Source organism: Sciurus vulgaris (genome assembly GCF_902686455.1).
Source record: "Sciurus vulgaris genome assembly, chromosome: 2".
In the NCBI taxonomy this organism is placed as follows: Eukaryota; Metazoa; Chordata; class Mammalia; order Rodentia; family Sciuridae; genus Sciurus; species Sciurus vulgaris.
In genome coordinates, this window is record NC_136462.1 from 32,749,121 (window position 1) to 32,774,423 (window position 25,303).

The 25,303-nt window shown below is 33.7% G+C and overlaps 1 protein-coding gene and 1 long non-coding RNA gene across 11 annotated transcripts in view; both read right to left on the reverse strand.

The window, feature by feature from the left end:
• PCNX1 (pecanex 1) overlaps nucleotides 1-25,303 on the reverse strand; it is a 164,057-nt gene that overhangs the window by 82,894 nt on the left and 55,860 nt on the right. For 5 of the 10 annotated variants that reach the window (XM_079127062.1, XM_079127063.1, XM_079127059.1 and 2 more), the window contains exons 6-8: nucleotides 19,860-21,563; nucleotides 10,282-10,414; nucleotides 4,176-4,360 (exon numbers count right to left, since the gene is read on the reverse strand). In XM_079127062.1, coding sequence (XP_078983188.1) covers nucleotides 4,176-4,360; nucleotides 10,282-10,414; nucleotides 19,860-21,563 — 2,022 coding nt within the window. The remainder of the gene's footprint in view (nucleotides 1-4,175; nucleotides 4,361-10,281; nucleotides 10,415-19,859; nucleotides 21,564-25,303) is intronic. The other 5 variants (XM_079127065.1, XM_079127064.1, XM_079127067.1 and 2 more) reach the window with 3 other exon arrangements.
• Nucleotides 445-4,165, reverse strand: LOC306654003. Its single transcript, XR_013761857.1, has 2 exons — nucleotides 872-4,165; nucleotides 445-788 (listed from the first exon to the last, which is right to left on the reverse strand). It is a non-coding gene; the product is annotated as an uncharacterized lncRNA (long non-coding RNA).

Here is a 25,303-nt window from a genome sequence, read left to right on the forward strand (position 1 = left end):
CAAACACCAAGCTGGACACATATCTGTAATCACAGCAACATGGGAGGCTGAGGCAGGAAGAACAAGTTTAAGACCAGCCTGAGCAACTTAGCAAGGTCCTATCTCAAAACAAAAAATAAAAAGGGCTGGGAATGTGGCTCAGTGGTTAAATGACCTTGGGCTCAATCCCAAGTACAAGGAAAAAACAAAACCAAAAATACGCAACTTAATAAAAAGGGCAACAAGGTGCTGCTACATTTCCTAGGAGCCTTCTCCCTCAGATAACTACATTTTCAAGTTAATAAGCTCTGTAGGGGCGGGGGATATAGCTCAGTTGGTAGAGTGCTTGCCTACCAGGGTTCAATTCCCAGCACCATCACCCCCCCCAAAAAAAAAAAGCTCTGTAGTAAAGAAGATTATTTCAAAGAATACCTGAACACTTTCTTTGTCCATCTTTGTATAATAATGAAACAAACAAAAGAGCTTCAGAAAAACCAATTCAAGTAAGCAACAATTTTTTTTTCCGTACTGAGCATTTTTAACCCAGGGGCACTTTTATTTTTTCCTTTTTTTTAGATAGGGCCTTCCTAAATCGATGAGGCTGTTCTCAACCTTGCAATCCTCCTGGCTCATACTCCCAAGTTGCTGGGATTACAGGTGTGCACCACAGTGCCCAACTCATGGAACAATTTTTAAACACCTAAAACATTAACCAAATTTTTAAGTCTATAATTAGAGAAACACTATTCATGATGTTTATATGTAATATGTTTTCATATATATAAAAGTGCCTTGTGCTTACTTCTTATCTCTAAGAGTAATTTTAAATTTTTCCAAATAGTTAAAATAATTTTATATGTGCTTTTCAAAGCATATCCTCAGCAATGACCACCAGTAATTTCATAGATAAACAGGCCAATTTTTCTTTTCTATCTGATCTTATATAGAACATGCCCTTTGAGATGTTATGTACTGAGTGTTACTATCAACTATGAAGGTATATTTCATCATTGCATCTACATATTAATCTTAATTTATAAGAGGAACTGAAATATTAACATAAAAACTGAGACATGATTGCTAAATTTTATAGAAAAAGCTCAGCAAATATAAAATAGAATTTCAAGACTACCTGAATTCAGTCTCTTGCAGCGTAATCTTGGGACTAAACACAATTTGTTTGACTTAGTATTATTTAGTTTAATTCACAAAGTAGTAATGAAACCAAATGCAAGAAACAAGTCTAATAAAAAATGATCAGAATAAAATGAAATCAAATTTTAAGATGTGATCTTTAAAAGAACAACATATTACACTGAAAGATTTAAGTCACCTTTTCGAAATTTCCTTTTAAAAACTGCTTTTGGGGCTGGGGTTGTGGCTCAGTGGTACAGCGCTTGCCTAGCATGTGTGAGGCACTGGCTTCAATTCTCATCACCATATATAAATAAATGAATAAAATAAAGGTCTATCAACACCAAAAAAAATTTTTTAAAAATTCTTTCTTCAAAGTCACTGTCATTCAAGCCATCACTTTCACTGGAGCCATTTTTTCTTCTTAACTTGGTTTTCATGGAAACAAAGTCTACAGGAAAGTTTTTCTTTTTTAAATAATGTCACTTATTATTCGGTTTCTAAAATTAAGTATGATTAATAATTATTCCTGCTAAATAGATTTGAATGTGTACATATGTATAGTGTTAAATATAAATGTCTTATGTGTATATATATGTTTTTACATGTGAAAACTGTACATGTGAATTTTTTCAATAAAGCAGTTAAATTGGGAAGGCAGAAATACTTTATAAATATTCCATACTTTTAAGGAACATCATAGCTAACTTTAACTTATTTGAATATACAGTACTGAAATCCATTTATACAAAATTATCTTACTACTGGCAATTAAAACTACATAAAAAAATTAAACCATGCATAGAAATATTCTAGTTTCTCCAGCAGTTCCTTTTAAGTCAGTTGCAGTTCATTTTCAGAATTTTGAGGGGACAACTTTATGTACTATGGAACAGGTATTCACATTCCCTCATTGTTTTGTGCTAATTATTACTAAGCAGTCAATGTGGCAGCATTCAGCTATTACAGGCCAAGAACTAGCTATCAAAAGGCAGTTAACACAAAGGGCAAACTCAAATTCCCAGAGACGATCCTGACTGTCTACCAGAAGATGCTAAAGGTGCCTCCACTCAGGAGGTTTTTATCTTCAGAATGGTCAGACAGTTCACATGTATGTATTTTCAATAATCAGCATATGACTTTAAAAATGAAGGTTTTTAATTAAGGTGTGCTTCACTAATTTTTAAAAGAAAATTAAGAATTTTCATTGAGGAGAATCATCAACTGTTTTGTTTTATGCTTGATCTGAAAAAAGTTGAAAAATCTGACATGGATCAACACGAAGCCTTATACTTTAACCAATCTACCGCCATGAAGCCAATGGATAATAAGCTGGCACCTGCCTTCATATTCACAAGTCTTCCATCAATCTGGACTCTGGGTTAACTGATCATGAATAAAGATGTCATCACATGAGTGATAAACTGAATACCTGCAACTAAAAGTATCATTTGCAATTAAATTAAGTAGCAAAACTGAAGTCCAATTCTCTCTCAAGCACTCTCAGAGAGATTCTTACCTCTCCAAATTACAAACTCAGAACCAAAAGCATTCTAAGTTTAAAATTAAAGTGTTTTAGGGGCTGGGGTTGTAGGTCAGTGGTACAGCGTTTGCCCCACATGTGTGAGGCACTGGGTTCAATTCTCAGCACCACATATAAACAAATGAATAAAATGAAGGCCCATCAGTAGCTTAAATTTTTTTTGAAAAATTAAAGTGTTTTAATGGGTTGTCATTTTATCTAAACTATCACTCACTCTAATGTTATAAATCTTAGATGACAATTTTTAAGTTTCTGTAGGATTTGTTAAAGATGATCATTTTCATCAATATGTACATTTACATGTCTATTAATATCTCTCTGTACTCAATGACTTTTACAAAATGGAAAAGGAGTCAATGGACAGACAGCATAAGAAGCTTTATTAAATCTAATTTTGTTACCTTATACCACATATCCTTCCAGCTAAAGCATCAACTAGATTGTCACAAGTGAAAAGCAGCTATAACATGAATAAACAAAATCGCAAGGAGTAAATGCTTTCAAGTATTTTTGAATAACAAGATTTTCTTCATTATATTTAATCATTAGTGATTAAATTTCATTACATGAAATCATTAATCTGCATTCTGAGCACAACAAACCTGGATCATACAGAGAAATAGAAATCAAATCTGTATAAAATTTTGCTCTTTAAGAAGGCATAAAGCAGATATTTGAATGGCTAGCTATTGGCAAGGTTTTAAACTACATATCTCTAAGAATTAATTATTTAATAATTCATGTGTATATTTATCAATATATTAACAAGAAAAGAGATATGCTTTACACAGTTATTATCTGATATTAGTATGAAGCCATGATATCCTCAGAATATTGTATTTAGAACTATAATAAAACCCATTACAAGTGATGGACATGTTATAAAATACAGAATACCTCAAAGAGAGGCTATAGTAACAGATCTTTAGAAAACACTTCTGCCTTTCATATATGTAGCATATTCAAAGAATTCAAAGAAACTAAGGGGATTTTGGGGGGGGAGGGGCTAGAGATTGAACCCAGGGGCACTTTACCATTGAGCTACATCCTCAACCCTTCTTATTTTTTATTTTGAGAAAGGGTCTTGCTAAATTACTGAGGCTGGCCTCAAAGTTGAGATCTTCCTGCCTCTATCTCCCAAGTAGCTGGAATTACTGGTTTGCCCTGCCACACCCAGTCCAGACAATTAAAAAAACGAAATAAAAAAAAAAAATCTTCTTACATGGTAAATATGCCCAGGAAAAACAGAACTGTCCAAATCATTTTAAGAGAATACTAAAGTATGAACTCATTAATCTATTAACTACCTATTAATAATGAACATGCTCAAAAGAAAATACAGAATAAGTAGAAACAGACAAGAAAAGAGTGAAAAAGTTAAATTTCCTTACACACTGGGCAAACATGGTGCTCTTATGCATAGTTGCAAAATGAAGCTATCTCAAGAAAGAAGTGCAATCATCATCCATTATCTGCTGTATTAAAGTTTCGTAACCAAGATTACATAAGGCCTGCATACCAAGTTCATCGTGCAAACTGCTACCGCCTACAGCAGATGCATTGTCATGTGATGCTTCTAAGTGGACACTCCCATTTCTCACCAGCAAGGAGGCACTAGCACTGAGCACTGCAGCCTGGGAAGGGGGGCGGGACTGGACTTTGACCTGGGCTGTGGACTGCTGGCCTTGCTGACCATCTTGAAGGCTAGGAGAAAACATGGATTGGGGAGACATTACAGGGAAGAAAGAGAAAAGAGCTAGAATGAAATCAATATAGAAAACTGATTTCAAAAAGACACTTTTCAACTTAACCTAAGAAAGAACCAACAACTCTATAAAATACAGATTATGCTGCTTAAATGTTCTGGTCCTGATCAGTTTGATTTGTAGTGATTAATGCACTAAACATTTAATATATATGTAAACTGGTCAATCTGCAACTTTCTTCAAGTCAAATAAATTCTAGTGTAAGGCAAACAGAAAGCAACAGAATTGTGAATACATTCACTGTATGTGTAAGTTAAATATGCACTTTTATTTATAATTTCATAACAACTCTAAAATTTTCCTTGAATATTCTAGGGTCTCAAACTTACAAAAGAAAGTCTCTATGCACTTGAAAACCAAAGAATCTCTAACAAATGCAACCAAGACAACAATTTTGAATGAAAAAAAAAAAAAATCATAAACTAGTAGAAGAAAACAGGAAAAACTGACTCAAACAAGTTAAATACAAATGACCATCAGTATAATGACAGAAGCAGAATAAATATAAAATATAAAAAGCCTACATATTTCTGAAATAAGGTCACATGCTTATATATAAGGAGGTAGTTAATAATTATGTTCCCCTAACAAATTGTTATTTCCTTTTTTGGTGTCATTAACTAGGATCCATCGTTTTAGAAAATATATTTTAGAAACCTGCAATTTCATGGGATACTGTAATCTTCTAATCTTTTCTAAATTTCACAAAATTTTTTTTACAATATTTAGTATTTACTATAAAGTGATTAATTATAAAAATTTTCTATTTAAACAAATTAAAACTGATGAAATTCATGAAAACATTTTTATTATAATTATTATATATTATTCTTAATGAAACACTGCTTATCCTTCAATTAAACACTGCATTCTGTTAATTTAAGTTGACTCTGAACAATCACAAGAGTCTGTTAGTAAAATTACTTGTAGAACAAAATTATTAGAACTGTAGAACAATAAGAATGCTACTCAGGATGGCCTTAGTTACTCTGTCATTTTTAATGAATACCAAGTTCTCTCTAATCCTTTAAATTCAACATAATAATTTCTCTGAGGCCTATAAAACAAACTCATCTGCTACAGATGGACCATGAAATAAAAGGCTAACTAAAAATATTATATAACTCTCTCTATAGCGTGCACACACACACACACAGATAGCTGAGTCTGACTATGGCAATACAATATTCTAGAACTGCACTGTCTGACAGTAGGCAGGAACTATTTAAATTAATTAAAATTTGACTTTCTTAGTTACACACACCATATCTCAAGTGCTCAATGGCCACATAACATAGCTGGCAGCTACCAAAGTGGGCAGTAGTGAGTAATCAGTGTCTACCACATTGGACAGTGCAGGTTACAGAATATTTCTACCAGCACATGAAGTTATGTTAACTAGCAACATTCACGTTTCAGGCTTGTTTTAGCATCACTGCATAGCACATGTTCCAAGCAGAGTGTGAGAATGCACACAACATATAAGAAAAGTCACATCTGCAAGATTTTGACTTATCAATCCTTACTATCATTATTTAAGCCATAACTATAAAAATATTTATTAATAACTTGTTTGGACTAGAAACTTTGTACATATAAATGAAGAGATGATCTAGAGATAAGTTTTTATCTTCCACACATATATAATGCATTTGATACTCTTCCTCAAAAGCTATCTAAACTTATTCACAAACTTTACCAAATCAAACAAGTTTCACAAGAGAAAAATAGCAAGGAAAAATAACTAAGTAGTTTAAGTATTGTGTCCTTTTAGATTCAAAACAGCCAAATTTTTTACAGAGATTGTACTCAATGAATTTTTCTAGTAATTTTTCATGTAGTCATAAGCAAAGGTGTTCCAGTCCAGTTAGATATTTGAGAATATTTGAATCCTCAATCCAGATATGTTTAACATATATCCAAATATACAAAATGTTGTCATTAGGCAGTGAATGAAAATGAACTCCAGAATAAAGAAGTGAAAGAAATGACAAAATCTATGAGATGATAAATGCTGAATTTCTGAATACCAAAAGGTAATAATAAAATGTTTATTTCCCTTAAGTTCCTATTTTTAAGACCCTTCAACAAGAAAAAGACTGTCACTTTTGCAAAAACTGTCAAAATATAATCCTAATGGGTTGCACTTCATTTCAAACTAATAACTGGCATAAATGTATCTTTTTACAGTTCCAAATACATAATAAAACTGTCAGTTTGAAAAAAGGTAACAACTACTTTACAACATAGCAAAAGGAAAGGTAGATATTTAAGCGTGTAATTATTGGCTACCACTACCATTACTGGTACACAAGCATGCTAATTAACATTGCTAGTTTAAATGAAGAATAGTTGGTCTCGTTCTTTCTTCCTCTGCAGCACTGAAGTGGTACTTGACACATCCTTCCTGTACTGTCCGTTACTTTTGTATGTGTTGCCTAAACGAAAATGTGAACTCTTTTTAAGAGTATGATTCTGTAATTTCTATCAATCTCCAGATTCTAGAGAAAAGAATGTCTTGAACACAGTATACAACAAATATTTGGTGGATTCATTTCTGAGCACAAAACCACCCTCATAAATATCCAATAATGGACTCTCAAGTATAACTGTGACTTTATTGTGCCTCTGGTCTTTCAATCTTATATTTTAAAAAGTAAATCTAAGAATACACTAAATCTATTTTTATCCTTCCCCAAAATGCACTTATGATTTCTTTCCACTCCAGCCCATTAATAGGCTTCTGAAACATGACGTTAAAGTTGAGAAATACGGAACTAACTCTAAATATTTGTCTTTTAAAATTTTATTTAGCTCTATTAACTAGGAACAATTGACAAGGATCTCTAAAACCTACCTAAAAGGCTAATTTAAAAAAAAAAAAAACCTATAAAAAAATTCTGGAGTTTATTCGAATAAGCATTATTTTTAAAAATGCAAGTTCTCTTTGAGAGGAAATTCATGATTCACTCCCCAACCATGTAAACATAGATTTTACCATATTGCTTTTTGGATGGCTCATTAAACTATCCATTGAAGTTTAAAATAAGTTATTGTAGTCTCCCTTTATCTAAAGTTCTGTTTTTCGTGGTTATCAACAACAATCTGAAGAAAATGGAAAATTCCAGAAATAAACAATTCTCCAAGTTATAAATCTTTTATAATAACATGTAATATGCAGTTATCATTCCTAGTTTATTATATTATTGTTAATTTCTTTCTTTTTTCTTTCTTTCTCTCTCTCTCTCCCTTCCTTCCTTCCTCCCTCCCGAGCTCGCTCCCTCGCTCTCGCTCTCTCTCTTTCTTTGGTGGTACTGGGGGTTAAATCCAAGGGCACTCTATCACCCAACATCCCCAGTCCTTTGTTTTAAATTTTGATATAGGATCTCACTAAGTTGCTGAGGGTAGCCTTGAATTTGCAATCCTCCTGCATCAGCCTCCAGCATCACTCAGATTACAGTCATGTAACACTGTACCCAGTTTGGTGTTCATTTCTTACTGTGTTAAGAAACTTTATCATAAATATGTTTGTACTGTTGGTATACACAGGGATTAGTACCATCTGATGTTTTAGGCATCCACTGGAGAAACATTTTCCTATAGATAAAGGGGATTAGTGTAGTATATTTTACTAGTATTTATATGGAATTGTAATGAAAGTATTGCCACATATGTTCTATCCCTTTTTGGCAAATAAGTTTTCTAACTTTGAAATAACCATGCTGCCCTATATTTAGTTAAAGATGAGTTTATTATTTGAGAGCTCACATCTAAAAAATACCAATATACTTTGTCTTAATGATTTTATAATTACAAAAATTGATTTTGGTAAGTTGGTATTTTTCTTAATTCCTCACAGTTAAATTTTATTTCACTTCACTCATGAGGAAGTCGGCCTATTTAGGATATATGCAATCTCTATACTGAAAATATCCTGGAACATTAAACAAAAACTACATATTGACTACTAGAACACTACCTTCCAAAAATTCTAGTATGATCTCTTTAGTAGTAAGTTCTATGCCATATCCTAGATGTAATGTATTTAAAGTCGTGGGGGGAAAATGGGAAAATCCTATGTGCTGTTTGGAGCTGGAATGGTAACTCTTTAATATTCCACCAGGCACAGGAAAAAAACTGATCTGTCTACATTTGTCTGATGCGTTTCAGCACATTCATTTGTGTCAAAGAATGAAAGGATTTTTAAAGACTTACAGAAAGTTAATCAAATGTTTAAGAAATAGAAACATGGTGGAAGTAAGAAGGCAAAGAGTGGTCGATGGAAAGTATTATTTAAGGGGTAAAAAGAAAGATCAAGAAACAGTATTTTTTTTTTTTTTTTTAAATTAAGAAATGCTCACCTCTTTCTGCACATTGGGGCTCTGCCCCAAATTCACTAGCAGAAGAAAAAGTTCCCTCAGGAACCAAAGGAGGTAAAAGGAAACAGAAGCAGAGGGCACACAAAAAGCAAAGGTTTCTAGAACAAATATTTCTTTTAAATTGGTTGCCTTCCCACTTCTATATTTAAATGTTGGTTTAGTCCATATAACTTTTTATAAATTTACCTATTGTTAAAGGAATTAGGATCATGACCTACAAAAGATGAAGTTTCTTGCTCTAACAGAAAATACAGAAAAATAATCAGATCTTAAATCTCAGGGGACTTTACAAAATGAAATATTTTAAAGAAACAGGATTTTGCTACTTTAAAAACAAAATTTTAAAAGGGGAAGGGAAGGGCTTATCTCTTCTAACCTATCATGCACTCAACAGAAGTTATTTCATCAAATGTTCTTCCTTCTGAACTTTAAAAGTTGTGAAAAGAAAATAATTTGTAAAATGGTGCTTTGGGACAGAGATTAATAAGAGCATATGTATGTATGTCCGCATTTGTCTTTTTAAAATAAACTAAAGCATAGCCTTTTAAATAGATTATCACAACCCCTCCCCCCTCCCCCCCAGTACTGGGAATTGAATCCAGGAGTGCTTTACCGCTAAGCTACATTCCAGCCCTTTATATTTTTTAGTTTGAGACAGGGTCTCTCTAAGTTGCTGAGTCTGACTTCAAACTTGAGATCCTCCTGCCTTGGCCTCCCATGCTGCTGGGATTATAGCTGTATACCAAAGTGTCCAGCAAATTGTTAAATCTCTAATTCAAGACATGAACTCATTAGATTGGAGGCAATTAAGGATAAAATGCTTACTGACATTTTAATGGAAAATCACCCTACTATTATAAACGGATGTATTCTTATTTAGAAATATTAAAATAAAATGTTTCGTGCACTATAGGGTGAGAAATTAAACATGAATATGCATTGAAACAAAGCTATCCAATTGACCATACTTTACATAAATATTTTGGTTGTTATTAGGTCCTAGTGATTGTGAAATAAAAAACACCTAATTTAACACAATATAAATTTTAGTGAGATGAAACAAACTGACTTAAACTGAGGTCAGTTATCTGTTATTTCTCAACAAGTTCATCATTAGGTCCCATAATTTTTCTTATTAAACACTATCAAGATGTTGGGAAAAGATGTTGATTAATAATATTAATTTGAAATACAAAAAGAGGAAAAATTTAAGACCTACTATTTACATTTCTAAAAGTGATTTTGCAATTTAAACTTGACAAAACCAATTTGATCATTAAAAAAAAAAAAACAGTGCAACATGGAGCATGCATAATACAACAGGCTCATGGTCACATGCACAGAAAGTCTAAGAGGTGAAACGTATAGAAGAGAAACAAAGAAAAGCAAAGCTCTTCAAGTGCTTTCTTGGTTCCAACAGAACAGGTTAGAAGATCTGTTTCATGCATGCTAAACTTGGTGGAATTTTAAAATACCATACCTTAGGGGTGATCCGATGAGCAAGGTAGGAGGGGTAGGGTTACTCCCTGCATTGTGCCGGCGCCGAACTGCCTGGCGCCTAAATGTGCTGCGTTCACGGCGAAATGACACTGCCTCCTCGCTGGCCTGTGCTGCTGTATCAAGACAGACTTAGGTCAAATAGAGCCTAGGTCAGGGAAGTAAATAGCAGCTGACCCTATCTTTCCCCTGATTTCCCGCTTCAAGAGTAAAGAGAACCTGTCCGCTTACTCTAAACTTTCCATATATACAGTGTAGCATATTCAGGCAGTAAACAAAAAGTATGTATCATTTATCTAAAGTTAATGTTTTGAAAAATGTTTTGATCTATTATCTGACCTTACCATTTCTCTTCAACTTCAATTCCTATTGTGAGATCTCTATTGCTTTAAATCTTTTCCTGAAAGTCTCATTTATTTTTGTCCCTGTTCCTCTATTCACCCTTTAATTCAGTTTTTTTTTTTTTTTTTAGTGTTTGTTGTTTCTACTAATGGGAATGGGCTTTAGTATTTATTCTCATGAGAATATTATAAGCAGCCAAGAACAACAGATGTTCCTTGACTTATGATAGGGTTACATTACAGAAAACTCATCATAAATTTAAAATACCATGGGTCAAAAATGCATTTAATACATCTAACCTACCAAACATCACAGTTTAGCAAACAGTATACTGTAGAGTACTGACAGATTGCTTTGCCTTGTGATCATGTGGCTGACTGCGAGCTGTGGCTTGTTGCTGCTATCCAATGTGAAAGAGAATATCACATATTGCTAGCCCAGAAATTGACTGAAATTCTAAATCTGAAGTATGATTCTACTGAATGCATATCATTTTTGCACAACTGTAAAGTTAAACAGTTATAAACTGAACCATTTTCAAGTTGGGGACCCTCTGTACTTCACTGAAGACACCAACGAGTAAGGCAGTGAGCTTGCCTCACAATATAATGTGAAACCAATGCCTGGGAGACTGTGCAGCTAGTTTGTTAAATATTCAAGATAAAATGAATATATCTGGACTGTAAAGTACTGTTACTATCAAACTTTATTTAAAACTCTATGACCCTGGCCCTAGCCCCCTCAACATAAGGAAGCAAATATCAGCAAAATGCCAAATATAGAAACTCATAACTTAATCTAGAAGTAATAAAGTGCAAACTAAACCAAGCATGCAACAATGGCACAGGAGAAAAGTATAAATTTTACAAAACAATATTAATTCACCAATTAGGGTCTTTAAAAACAAAATATAAAATGATTTTTCTCCATTTCAGTATAAATAACTGGTGTTCCCTAGTAATCTTAATATTTGGGGAATCATTTTGATTTTGTGACCAAATCACATATGGTCAATTAAAAAAAAAAAAAGATGCTGTTTAAATTTGGTCATCTTGAGCTGTACCTTCCAATAGAGTAGCTACTAGCCATACGTGGCTATTTAAACTCAAAGTGACTTAAGTTAAAAATTCAGTTCCTCATATTTGTGAACCACACTTCAAGAAGTTTTCAGCAATGTCATGTAGCTAGTGGCTACCGTTATTAGACAATGCAGACAGAGCATTCCCCTCTTCATAGAAAGTTGCATCCAACAGTGCTGATCTAGAAAGGCAAGGTTGCCATTTTGTCATCACAATCTATTAAGCACATCGCATACTTCACCAATTCCTGACAACCAGGACCTCCATGAAATGAAAATGCAATCCACATCATTACAAAGAAGAAAACATGTTGGCAGGGCAGTCACTGGATGAAGGATGAAACAAAAAACAAAGCAAAGAAGAAAACAAGCCAATTGAGGGAAGAAATGAAAAATTAGATGAGCAATTAGTACACCTACTAATGGTTCTCAGCTACCAGTGAGGTTAAGTCAGGTAACAGAATTTTGAAGATTTCTCTACAGTTTCTCTACAATATGCTATTACTTATAAGTCATTATTTATAACAAACTATTATGCTCAATTTACAGGTCAATCTAATTTTATTATGAAACTTTCAATACTCCATTCTGTTTCAACCAAAATAACCAACTAAACTTACCCAGACACAATTTATAGGAGACAATTTAATAGGAGACAATATTCTTTACCATCTTCCTTCTACTAAAAACTTAATGGTGTAATCTTAAATCAAAGATGGTTATTCCATAGTACAGGGGAAAAAACAAAATCAAAAAATTACAAGTGCTTATTTTTAGTCAAAAAGTTCTTTGTATTTTCAGAAACTTTTTTTTTTTTTTGCCTTTAACACACCATTCATATTTTATTTGTGAAATAGCTATAACAAAACTTCATTTATTCCTTAATGGTCTTGAAAACACATCAAGATGAAAGTTCAGGCATTCATTGAACAATGTTACCAAAGAGGAGTTATAGTCCTAAACTACCCTTTGTACCATTAAGGATGTAAATACCTATTGTTAGAAAAACTTTGAGAGTGTTTATTGTGGCAACTGCTTTAACAATAGCTAAGACTACACATTTAACAGAAAATGCCCACTATCATTTACATTCACAAATAAATATGACTACACCATGTCCCCTGGAAATGTGATACTACTTATACAAAACATCTCTGTTAGAAACAGGGTTCAGTGGGTGTTCAGTAAACATTTAAACATTAAAATAATTTGTTATAATCATACAAGATACAGCCAAACTTGATGAAAATTTCCTTATACAAGTCAACTGTAAAAAACACTTTTGAACCATTTTACTTTTTAGGAGAAAGAAAATAAGTTTGTGATGTTTTTGTTTTTTTAATCTTTCAACAAGGGCACCAAGGAGAAGGGAGAAAATACTGATTTTTGAAGTTGACATTTTGAAACTGCATAAAACCCAAGTATCTTCTGGCAAAGAAGGATGAAGTTAATTAGTTGACTATAAGACCATAAAACGCAAATGATGAAAAACAGACACGTTAGGTACAACTAAACTTTATGTCTGTGTACAAAAGGGAAAAAAATTCACATTTGAAATGATTCACAAACCATGGAAGATTTATCAAATACTTCTAAGAGCATATAGTTGTTACATATATAATTTCAAAAAATATTGTTCGAAATTGCAACATTTTGACATTCTAATCATTTATTTGTGTCAAAATTACTACAAAAGACCAGATTTATGACCATCACTAAGAGGGATCTTCAGATAGTTCAGTTTCTTATTTTTCAGTATGATTGATACAATCACTCAATAAGGTTTAAGCCCACGAGCAATTTATGGTCAAGGTACAAATATCCTCAGATATTCTGACAGCAGAGGTTTGATCCCTGCTGAAGAACACAAAGGAAATAAAATACATATCCCACACTTCCTACTTCAAGTGTTACTTCCCAGTTATCCCAATCAATTATGGAAAATTCTACATGTTCCATGATGAATTATTTTAGTGTAACTATTTATTTTCATATAGGGATATTAAAACAAGACTATCAGATAGCTTTACTCTATGAATGGCTACAGAAAAATATTAAAGGCAGGATGCATAAAACAGTGAAACTGGTGAGGAAGGAGGTAAGAGATGTCCAAATTCTATCTCAAAAACTGGAAGGTTTTGACTAAAAATATGGAGAGATAAAGATGATTTATCTAAAACCACTTCAATCACATAGTTGACTGATTATTGAAAGGATTCATAGGTTGGAAATTACTTTCTGATGGAGATATAATGCCATCCCTAGCTTCCTGAGAGCTCAACTGCTATTAATAAGTTAGAAATTTAGAAGAAACTACTCAAGAAAACTCTTTGGTGGGAAGTGTTGATTATGGGGAAAAAAAGGAATACATCTGGGACAACCATGGGGAAAAATTGTATGCATGAATCTCAAATAGATCAGAAAAAAATGCTATTGAGAAATTAAGTTTTTAAGAAAAATGGTCAAAGTATGAAACAAGTATATTATACATCTCAGAAAAATAAAAGACTTTTGCAAATATTCTGGAATACACTGAAATATTCTTCAAAGTGTAAACAATCTTACGTAGGAATGAAATTACCATATAAAGAAATAAACTTCCAGTGGTTTTACCAAAAAATTTCTAAAATAAATGTTTTAGTCTAGACATGAAATCCATTTTATCTAAACATGTTTTCCCTTTATTACTTTCCATGCCAGTCAAGAACAATGTTAAGGTCAACACGCAAAGATTTTGTTCTGATAAATAAATGCAGAAACACCATTTTCTGGGAGGCTGAAGAACAATCAGAATCTACTGCACAACTTCTAAGCATTGATTCTGAATTAAAGTAATTCCCATCTGCACAAACAGTTTAAAAAAATTCTTTGCTTTCTGACAAGTCACCAAACAACAACAAACAACAACAAAATTATGAGCTGTATTTTAAGTTAAAGACAATTTGCATATCCTCACTAATATTTTCCACAATCCCAGCAGCAACACAGATGGGTAGAGTTGGGGAAACAAAATGCTTTCTAGAAACTAAATGATACTTTGGAGTCTACTAACACAAGCAGAGAACAGTTCCAAAAAGATATAGTAGCACAAAGATTACTTACTTTCATAAATAATTATCAACCTTCTTTTAGAAAAGTGCATTCAAATACAATTTTCCATTTATTTTTTCAGAGATTCACCTAACAATGGGTTGCTAGGGAAGAATATATATTTAAAATGATATATTTGAAAAGGGAAACTTCCTAAAATGATGAGCATTTTTAGATTACATAATGAATGTATAATTTAAAAGCGCTTCCACACTTCTAAGCCCATCGAAGTCTGCTAGTTAACTGTGAGACAGGCCTAGAGTTATGATTCTTATTTTTAAATTAAGGAAACTGAGGCACGAACTTAATGGCTTGTCTAGAGTATTCAGTCATTAATTAGAGGTGACATTAAAATGTAACTGATTTATTTTCAAACAGAAATTTCAGTTCTGCTAGAAAGAAAAAATATTGTAAGGTTTATTTCCATATATAAATACTTACTTTCTCAATAAAATACCTCTTTTCTTGATACTACTGTAAGGGAAGACTGTTTTTCCAAAGCTGTTTCACTTCATTTAATGAGCATACTTCTAAGCTTTTTATGTCTAAGCTTTGAATAGCCTGAATAATCTTAATGAATCAGGGTCAACCACTCATACAAACGCAGCACTGTACTACAATACAATATTAAGTAGATACTATGACGTCCTTGGACACTATTAAAATAAAAGATGGTTTGTCCCTATATTGACTGACCATACTCTCTTGTGCCTGGCTTTGCTCTGTATATTTACAGCTCCTCCTTTACAGCAGACTGTGAATATTTTCTGCTATCATTACTTCAGCCTCTATCCATCCCCTCTACTAACTTGCTTCTTCTAACATGGCATGTGGACCAAGAAATCAGAAAACCAAGTTTGTTAGTCTTTAGAGCCCTATTTACTTAGCGAAGTACAAAAGCTTTAATTCACATTTTCTTGTCTTTTCAGTGGTATTTGTCTTTTCCTTCCAATGTCCAGTGCCATTTGAACAGGAAAAAAAAAAAAAACCCTGCAATTTACATGTATAGTACAAACCCTCAGAAATTTATTTAGAAGACTTGACTTTTCTGTGAATAGGTCTCTTAAAAGATTATCTTTGAGCCAGGCATGGTGGTACACACACAATACCAGCCTATAATCCTAGCTACTTGGAAGGTTGAAGCAGGAGGACCAAAAATTCAAAGCCAACTTCAGCAACTTAGTGAGACTGTCTCAAAATAAATTTAAAAAGGATGGGGACATAGCTCAGTGGTAGAGCATGTGCCTAGTGTGTGTAAGGCCTTGGGTTCAATTCCCAGTATGGAAGAGGGGGGTGGGAAGAGATTATCTTTGGCTCAAAACAATGTTATTAAAGGATTACTTACAAAGTAATCTAAACATTCTATTTAAAATAATTTTCTCAGAGAAATACAGGTTAAGAAATTAAGAAAAATGTACAACGAATAATTAGTAAACACAAACTACTCTGGCTATTCTTTACAATCTGACACCTGATAGAGAAAATATGCTAATAGTATTGAATCATGTAGAAAATAAATTTAATAGCCCAAAACAAAATGATTTTAATTAAAAGGAGACCAGCAGGGTAGGGGAAAGGAATCAAGGGGGTGAAGGACAGACAATAGGGTAGAAGAAGGGAATCTGCAGGAATGAGGAGGAAAGGGAAAGGGGAGATACTGGAGATTTAAGCGGAGCAAATCATGTTATGAACATGTATGAATTTGTCACAATGAGTTTCACTATTATGTATAATGATAATGCACCAATAAAAATTTAAAAAAAAGATTTTATTAAAATACAAACTAGAAAACAGAGGACTTTTTCTAGCATATATAATTGTGTACATTTTTGTTCTCAAAACATCAGTCATAAATTAGAGATGTGCCTTATAATTAAAAAGAGAAATTAAGTATAAAAAGAGGTCAACAGAAAATCTCTTAGTCTGAACTTTAAACTTTTTTCCTAAGTAACCACAGATGATTATTCGTAACATCTGATTTTAACCAAAGTACTTTATTAATGGTAAGATGTTCTATAAAAACAAACATCTCTTTTATAACTAAACATTAAAAAATAGGTTATATGACACACTGCTACCAAAGTAAGGTTAAACTCATAAAACTAGATGCCAATAAAAAAATAATTTTTTCTCTTGGTATTATGTAAAGAATTAGAAATCAGATAATATTTTTATTCTAACTATTGTCAAGTTTCACACAATGGCACAATTAGAACCATCTCTCGTTTATTTCTGTATGTTATTGTTTTCTTCTACTCTATTTATACCATTGAATTAATAGGGCAGGATATTTTTGCTACACAAAAATTGCTTAATAACAATAACAGCAGCAACATTTTCTATGTACCAGACTGCCTAAGCATTTTAGTACATGAAACAACCTTAATCTTCACACCTACCCCATGAAATAGGTATGACCATCATTTCATTTTAAGAGGAAGAAGCTGAGGGTTAAAGTAGGTAAGTAGTTTTCCATGAGCACTCCTATACTAAAAGAGATCACTAAACTAGATTAATTCCTATTTTAAATATTTTATTTTAGTACTTTAAAAAGCATTTCCTAAATTCTATCCCTTTTCAACCCACACCACCCACCTTAAAAATAAAACAAAAATAAATAACTGGAGAACTCACCAATACCTCCAAAATCTATTTAAGGTTTTGTCTAAGGCATATAAAGAGTTAAACAGTAACATTTTGTTGACATGCTCAGAAATACAGTATGCCAGAAAAACTAAATAGCCCAAAAACATTTCTCCTAAATTGACAGACAATACTATAACAAATATTTATATAAACAAATAGCTTTAACATGTTTGAGATGCTATATAATTTTTCTAAACTTTTTATTTTTATTCTTTTTAGTTATACATGACAGTAGAGGAGATTCTACATAATTTTAAATAATGAGAATAAAAACAAATTCCCTCCCACTATTTCTAAGCTTCCAAAAAGTCCAAATAAATGAACCCCCAACAAAATCCGTATATTTAGTTGTGATGAAAACCAACTGAACATAAATATCCAACGCATTTAAGTAATTTTGTTTTGCTTACACAATGAAGCTCAAAAATAGTTTCTCCTTCAGCAAAAAATGATTTTTAACAGTTCACATACTGTTACACTTCTTCTACCAAAGTAGGAATAAAAACTTTTAATTCATTATTTGTTTCTTATTAACATTTAATGGGATCTTTAAAAAAGAATATAAACAAAGCAATCAGAAGCTGGAATCTGGAAAAATGAGAGCTTTTATGAGCCAAAGAACTGTATCAAGAAGTAAACAGCAACTTTCATGTATCTCTTCCTAAAAGAAAAGAGAACCATATTACCTGTGAAAAGGAAATGACAGTTTAAATATAAATGCACAGACTTACTATAGGTCTTGCACATATTTTCAGTGTTTACATTTCAACAATACTTAGAATAACTATTTTACATTATAGTATGTTCAAATTTTATTTTGATAGCAACTGTAAGAATAAAGCAGGTTTACTCATAATTTTTTGTAACAACTTTAAGGATTAAGCTATTTTATAACTTAATGGCTTCTTAAAAAATGACTCCAGGAAACGTAATTACTACATTGATACCAAATGGTTAAAACCATTTTGGATACAATCCATTCCCAAAATTTAGGTTTGATAGACTACTTTCTTCCTGAGGCACTTCACAATCCATTAGAAATTAATCTTTGTTAGAAACTTTACCAAAGACAGGAAAGAGGTGGGGGGTTAGAGAGAGAGAGAGAAAGGTTTACCACTATGTGGACTTGTAAAATACTCTGAATGAAATTAAAATTCTTTGACATAGAAAGTACTGTTCACATGTTTGGGAATGTATGTACCAAACAAAAAAATCCAGCTTAACTTTTCTTTTTTCTTTCTTTTTTGGTACCAGGGATTAAACCCAGGTGCACTTAACCACTGAGCCACATTCCCAGCCTTTTTTATGTATCCTTTTGAGCCAGGGTCTCACTAAGTTGCTGATTATTGGCTTTGAATTTGTGATCCTCCTGTCTCAGCCTCCTGAGTTGCTGGGATTACAGATGTGTGCCACCATGCCTGGCTCAGTTTACATTTAACAAGAGACTGAACACTACTACATCAAGAGACTCAAATTTAAAACTAAAGATAAAGCAAAATAAAGGTAATAGTGTAGAATCTTAAAAAGCTAAGATGCTAATAAAAGAAGAACTAATTCTTCTAGTTCTATTCAAAAAGCAGATTTCTAATAATCAGAACATACTAAACTATTGTTGTTAGGAGGAAATAGAAACAACTAAACAACTAAAACAACTAAAATAAAGAGGCCAACACACAAGGACAGAGTACAAAAATTACCTACCTATCCAATTTTGTACAATTTCCCATAAACCTGAAATAAATAAGCTATTATCTTAACCAAAACACTATCACTGTCTTGGGGGCATCGCACATCCATTACCAAATGCTAATATAATCTAAAAATACCAAATGCTAATATAATCTAAAAATTGAAGGTTATTTAAGAAAAATGTTATAGGAAAAAAATTTTTCTCTTAGTGTCTCAAACTTGAATTAAGCATGAAATAAAATCAAAAGAACAGACAAAAGAGAGCCACAGTTTTTAAAGTACATAACCAAAGCTAAGGTAATATTTGGAGAAATTTCATATGATAAGCAGAGTAATCTAATTCTGGAAGTTCAGGGGCATGTACTATGTAAGAGATGACAAGTAGTTTACTATGCTAATGTAATTCTAATTTGTCGTTGCTATTGCTTTACATGGAAAGGGGTCTAATTTCTGTTATTTCTGGCAAAATATTAACATATGGCAACTAGCTTAGATAAGCAGAGGCCTTCAAGAACAAATTGACAAACCCAATATGTTTTTTGGTATACATTCCAAAACCTTTTTTAAGACAATCATCTCCTTCATTTAAGAAAGCTTGTTTTACAGCACAGTAGAAGGGGAATATTAACAGAAGGCACAATTTAATAAGCATTACTGTCATCAATAGCACCAAATTTGTGTGACTCTTGGGATGTCTCTTCTTGTACTTTACTTACCTCCTCTGACTGCATCTTGCTCATCCCCTTCAGGAAATGCAACCTGGCTTGGCAAACTATTCCTAGATCGAGTGACTGTCTCTAACTGGGAAGCCCGACCCAATAAAGACAGCTCATCCAGCACCTCTCCCTCTTTGGCCTCAAGATCTGATTTTGAAGTGGTTAAGGGCTTTATACTTTCAGGTGCCATGAGCCTATTTGAGTCATTCAAACATGCTACTGTGCCACTGTCCAAGCTTAATACCCTGGCACGAGTCTTGGCACTATTTGTGCTGGAAGTCCGTCGTGTGGCCCGCTTTTTGCCAGTTCCTTCAGGACCCAGATGAGCTCTGTGTGAGTGTTCTGGGTCTGTGCCCCTTTCCTTATGAAGGTGTTTGGTCTTTAGAGCACTATATCTGCCCTCAGGAGATTGGCACGAATGAGAAGTAGTGCTGGAAGAGCTGTCACTGCTGAAGTGGTGAGCAGAATGGACGCTTGATGCTCTACTCAAGTCACTTTGATCACTGGAGTCCTCATCATGACAAAATATAGCACTATGTGGTTTGGTTCCAGAAACGCCTCGAAAGGAAACATAGTCCCTGTGTCGACTTGAATCGAAACTGCTGGCTCGTTTCTTCCCTGTCCGTCTCCTGCCTGACTTGTGGGCAGAGGCTGTCCGGTGGATTAAGCTAGAGGATTTGGGTCGTACATCGCCTTCCTTCTGCTTTCCACCAGCATCTTTACAAACTTTTGAATCCACCAAAGTGGCAGACTTCTCATTCTGCTCTTCTTTGTTTTCAGCAGTTTTCTCAGGTGGTGGGTCCTCTGGTGCAATAAGCTCATTCGCATGGGGGTTTTTATTGGCTTCTTCAGATGCAGAGGTGCTGAGCCCTCTCTGGTTGGGCATCTCCTCAGGGGCCTGAGAATCCTGGGCCTCAGGAGCCCCACCCTTCGTGCTCACTTCCAGGGCAGTCTTGTCACTGTTAGTCCTTTTGTCACTGGCACAGCAACTCTTCTCTGAGTCAGCACAGCACTCTTTTTTCTTAGCACTTTTTTTTCCCACTTTAGGAGACTCTTCGTGTTCTGACAAGATGCTTTCTATGTGAGTGGAGCTGGTCTGCTCACTTTTGTAGCTGCTGACGGTGCTGTTAGTATCACGGTCTGTGCCACTGCAGTAGCTCTCTGTGGACCCGCTACTCCGTGTGCTCAGGCTCCTCAGACTGTCCATGCTTTTGTCGGCATTCAGTGCTTTGCTCTTCCCACTTTTTGTTGGTGGCTGAGAATTACTGTTTTTCAGATCACCAGCAAGCTGAAATTCCCCAGGTAGACAAGCATTTTCCACCAAGGATTCTTTGGATCCAGAATGAGGCTTTAAAGACTCTAACTCACTAACTGGATCTAACCCACGTCTTTGCTGATAAAGAGGGAAGTCATTCAATGAAGTGTCAGGAAAAGCCACAGCAGAGCTGGAAGTCCGTGGTACACCTCGGGGCCGGTGATCTTTCCGGTAAGAGTGTGAATGTAAAGGTACAAGAGAGGCTACTTCTGTGTCACAGGCACTGGACAGAGACTGATCAATGTGGTGGTGGTGGCTATGACTTGGCAGACTCACTTTGTCACTGAAGTCCCTTGGCAAGTCCTGTCCACAAGAGGACAAGGAAGGTTGAATGGAGATGAAGGAGTCATTGGAGACTAGACGGAAGAGCTTCCGATCAGTTGCCAAATCTGTTTCAAACACATATTTGGAAATGTTACACAGATGTATGATATGCTTCTGTACTGTTTAACAATGTAAAGAATTCAAAGCATACAGTAAATCAAGTATAAACAATTTCTCAAGCAGTTCACTGCATAACAGTTGACCAGTCATTCCAAAGAGCTGGTTTCTATTTCGCAGCTACATAAAGAAAGCTTTCTACTAATGAAATGAACTGAACTTTCAAATCTGAGTTCTCTACCTGGCCTCAGAAAAGGTTCTATAGACTATCAATAATAAAATAAGAAGCAACAAAGGATTATATTTAAAATGGACCCGGATTTCTCTGCAACCTCTAACTTACCAATCAGGTAACCTTGGGTTACTCTTTTGAGCCTGCTTCTTCATCTATAAAATATGATGTCAACCTCACTGAGAAGTAGTAAGCACGGAATACTGAATTCTTCGCATATGCTTGGCTTGAATAGTGTTACAATTAACGGTAGCTACCATTATTTTACCTAACACAATACTAAACTCCTTCTGAAAAACTCATATCAATATTTTACAAATTAACAAAAACCTAGAATACTAAAAAACAAAAAATCACAGGGCTTACCAATCCCCAAATATGACAGGACAATGCAGGTATCATACTGTTCATAATGGTTTAAAAAAATAATAATAATTATAGGACAAAATATTGTACTTTCTCTTGCATCATTCATACAGCAATCCAAAATCTCTCATAAAAAAAAAATATCCTCCTATATGTAAGTCCATTCCTTTAATCCATCATTTAGGGTAGTGATAAGTGACTTGAAGTACCATATATAATATGTAAATAAAATATAAGGAAACCTACCTACATTGTAATTTATCTTGGTATATAGCTTGGCAACTGATCTGCACAAAGCTGATCTTTTTACTATATGTTTTGACAGAAAAGATGCTTGAACCTGCTTTTAGTTCAATAAAAAGCAGCATTATCTTATTTGTCCTAACTGCATACACAAGTATAATAATAAATTCTATAGTGAGTCTGATTCTTCTCAGTAGAATCTTAATGATTAAAGTAGACATTTCTCCTTAGGACTAAAATAAAATGAGTTCTAGAAATGTTTATGTACCTTTAAAAAAAATCTACATCTAATGGAGGAAGGAAGGACTGTATAGAGGGAAAAGAGGGGTGGGGGGGGGGGGGGGGGGGGGGGGGGAAGGGAAAAACAATAACAGAATGAATCAAACATTACCCTATGTAAATTTATGATTACACAAATGGTATGCCTTGACTCCATGTACAAATAGAGAAACAACATGTATCCCATTTGTTTACAATTAAAAAAAAATCTACATCTAAATCTGATCTAAATAATTAAAAACTTAAATAGCCTCTAGAACATACCACTTAAATTGTAATTTATAAATGCTCTATCATGCTTTATTCTGTTTTAAAGTTTTCAAGATAAGTAAAACCCAAGTTCTTTATCATTTGCCCAAAAGAGTTGTTACCATTCCTCTCTAAATTTCAAAATGTAAAAGCTAGCATCCTATTTATTTTGTAGTATATATTATAACAAATTATAATTTGTTACTATGGGGTAAATCTCAATATCTCATCAGTAATTATCAAGGATATAAATTTTATAGAATAAAAATTTATCTGCTCTGAGCAAGTAGTTGAAAACTCTCTTCTAAGACATTAATGAAGTAGAAACTTAAATATTTTCACATTACAGTCAAATTTTAATGTATGTATTTTTTTCAATAATGCTAAACAAATGTATCATTAAAGGTTTAACTCTGTCCAGAGGAATTTTTTAGGTGTTAATAGGGGGGTTGACATTTAGCCATAAAAACTAATTAAGTCCTAATACATACAACAACACAGTAAATGAAAAAAACCAGACACAAAAAGCCATGCTTTATATAATTCCATTTATATGAAATGTTCAGAACAGGAAAATACATAGAGATAGAAAGACAACTGGTGAATATCAGAGGCTGGCTGAAGAAGGGATGATAGTATAATGGGTACAACCTTCTTTTTATGGTAATGAAAATGTTCAAGAATTAAGATAGTGGTGAATATACTAAAAAATCATTAAATTGGACATTATAAAAGGTGAATTTTATGGCATGCAAGTTATGTCATAATAAAAAAATTAAAAAATTAGTTACATACCAAAAATATTAACAAAAGTTTCTCAGTGGCAGATATACTAATTTTCTAACATAAATCATATTTTCCTCCCCTCTTCTAGATCATTCCCCATCAACTGTACAAACATACTATTATTTCTCTTACAAAATCCAAATCTTTCCTTCATCTTTACTTCCTCTTACAGCTACCAACTTAGGTATCTGCCCTCTTACAAAAATTCCTTGAGAGTATTTTATAGTCACTTATTCAATCTTCTCCTCTGATTCTAAAATTAATTAATCCCTCTCCATTAAAACTATGCCGTTCAATAGGCTGGGGTTGTCACTCCGTGGTAGAGGATTTGCCTAACGTGTGAGGCACTGGGTTCAATCCACATTAAAATAAATATTTAATTTTTAATAATATGTCTTTCAAGGTCACCAATACCTGTACACTGTTAAACTCAATGGGCAAGTCTCAGTCTACATGTCCCTTGATCTGTCAGCAACATTTAGCAAACCTGATCAATCCAGTCTTGAAATGCTGGGACATAAGTCTCAATTTTCCTTCTATTTCACTAGTTGTTCCTTCTCTGTCTCCTGGACTTCTTAAAGTGAGTAACTCAAAACTCAGTACTTAAAATTTTTCGTTTATCTGTCTATACTCCCTCTTGCGTAGATCTCAGACAGTATTTTGGTTCCACAATAAACATTCAGAAATGCCTAGAACAAGTTCCTCTATCTTCTACTCAACACTAGTACATTTATGGGATGGTCTGAAGATCTGATCTTAGACAGGGATGACATGAGTGAGTTAAATGGGGACACCGTAATTAAGTCCTTAGAACTGAAGAAAAAAGAGGATACACATCCACATCATTAGATTTTTCCTGAAAGTCCTAAATAATGTTGACAAAAAGAGTGCCAATTAATCAGTTAACTGTTAAGCAACTAAAAGTTACTGCCCTATAAATTCAAGCTAGCCACCAAGACAACCTCAAGTCCAAATAATAATCAAGCCAGAATGAAAAATTGCCACTAGGTGGTGCCAAACCACAGTCAGAACCAAGGAGGAATTGGATCAGGAAGATAATCCACCTAAACTCTAAGCTAGCTAAACCATGACCTGTGCCCTGGACTGGTACAATAATATGATAACTGAGCTCTCTGCTTCAGCTTTTGCCCCTTTTAATATATTCTCAACATAGAAGCCACAGTGATTCTGTTAAAACATAATATAACCCTTTAGTAGTTCATCATCTCACTGAGAATTAAAATTAACATCTTTAAAATGACTTCACAGACACCACAGAAGTTGGCCCCTCACTGATTTTGCAGCAGCCATATTATTTCTTAAACCTGACCAGTCATTCCTACTTTACAGTTTTTGCACTTGTTATTACCTCTACATGAAAGGATCCCCAATCCTCTAGATGCCCTGAAAGCACACTCCTTAAGGTCTTTGTACTAGGTGAGTCTTCCCTCAATCACTCTACTAAAATTACAACTTCTTAAGCCCCTACCACTCCTCATCCTCTGCCTACTACATATGTACTGACATATATATATGACTACATGTTAATAGGATGGAAGCCACACAAGGGTAGAAATTTTTGTCTGTTCACTG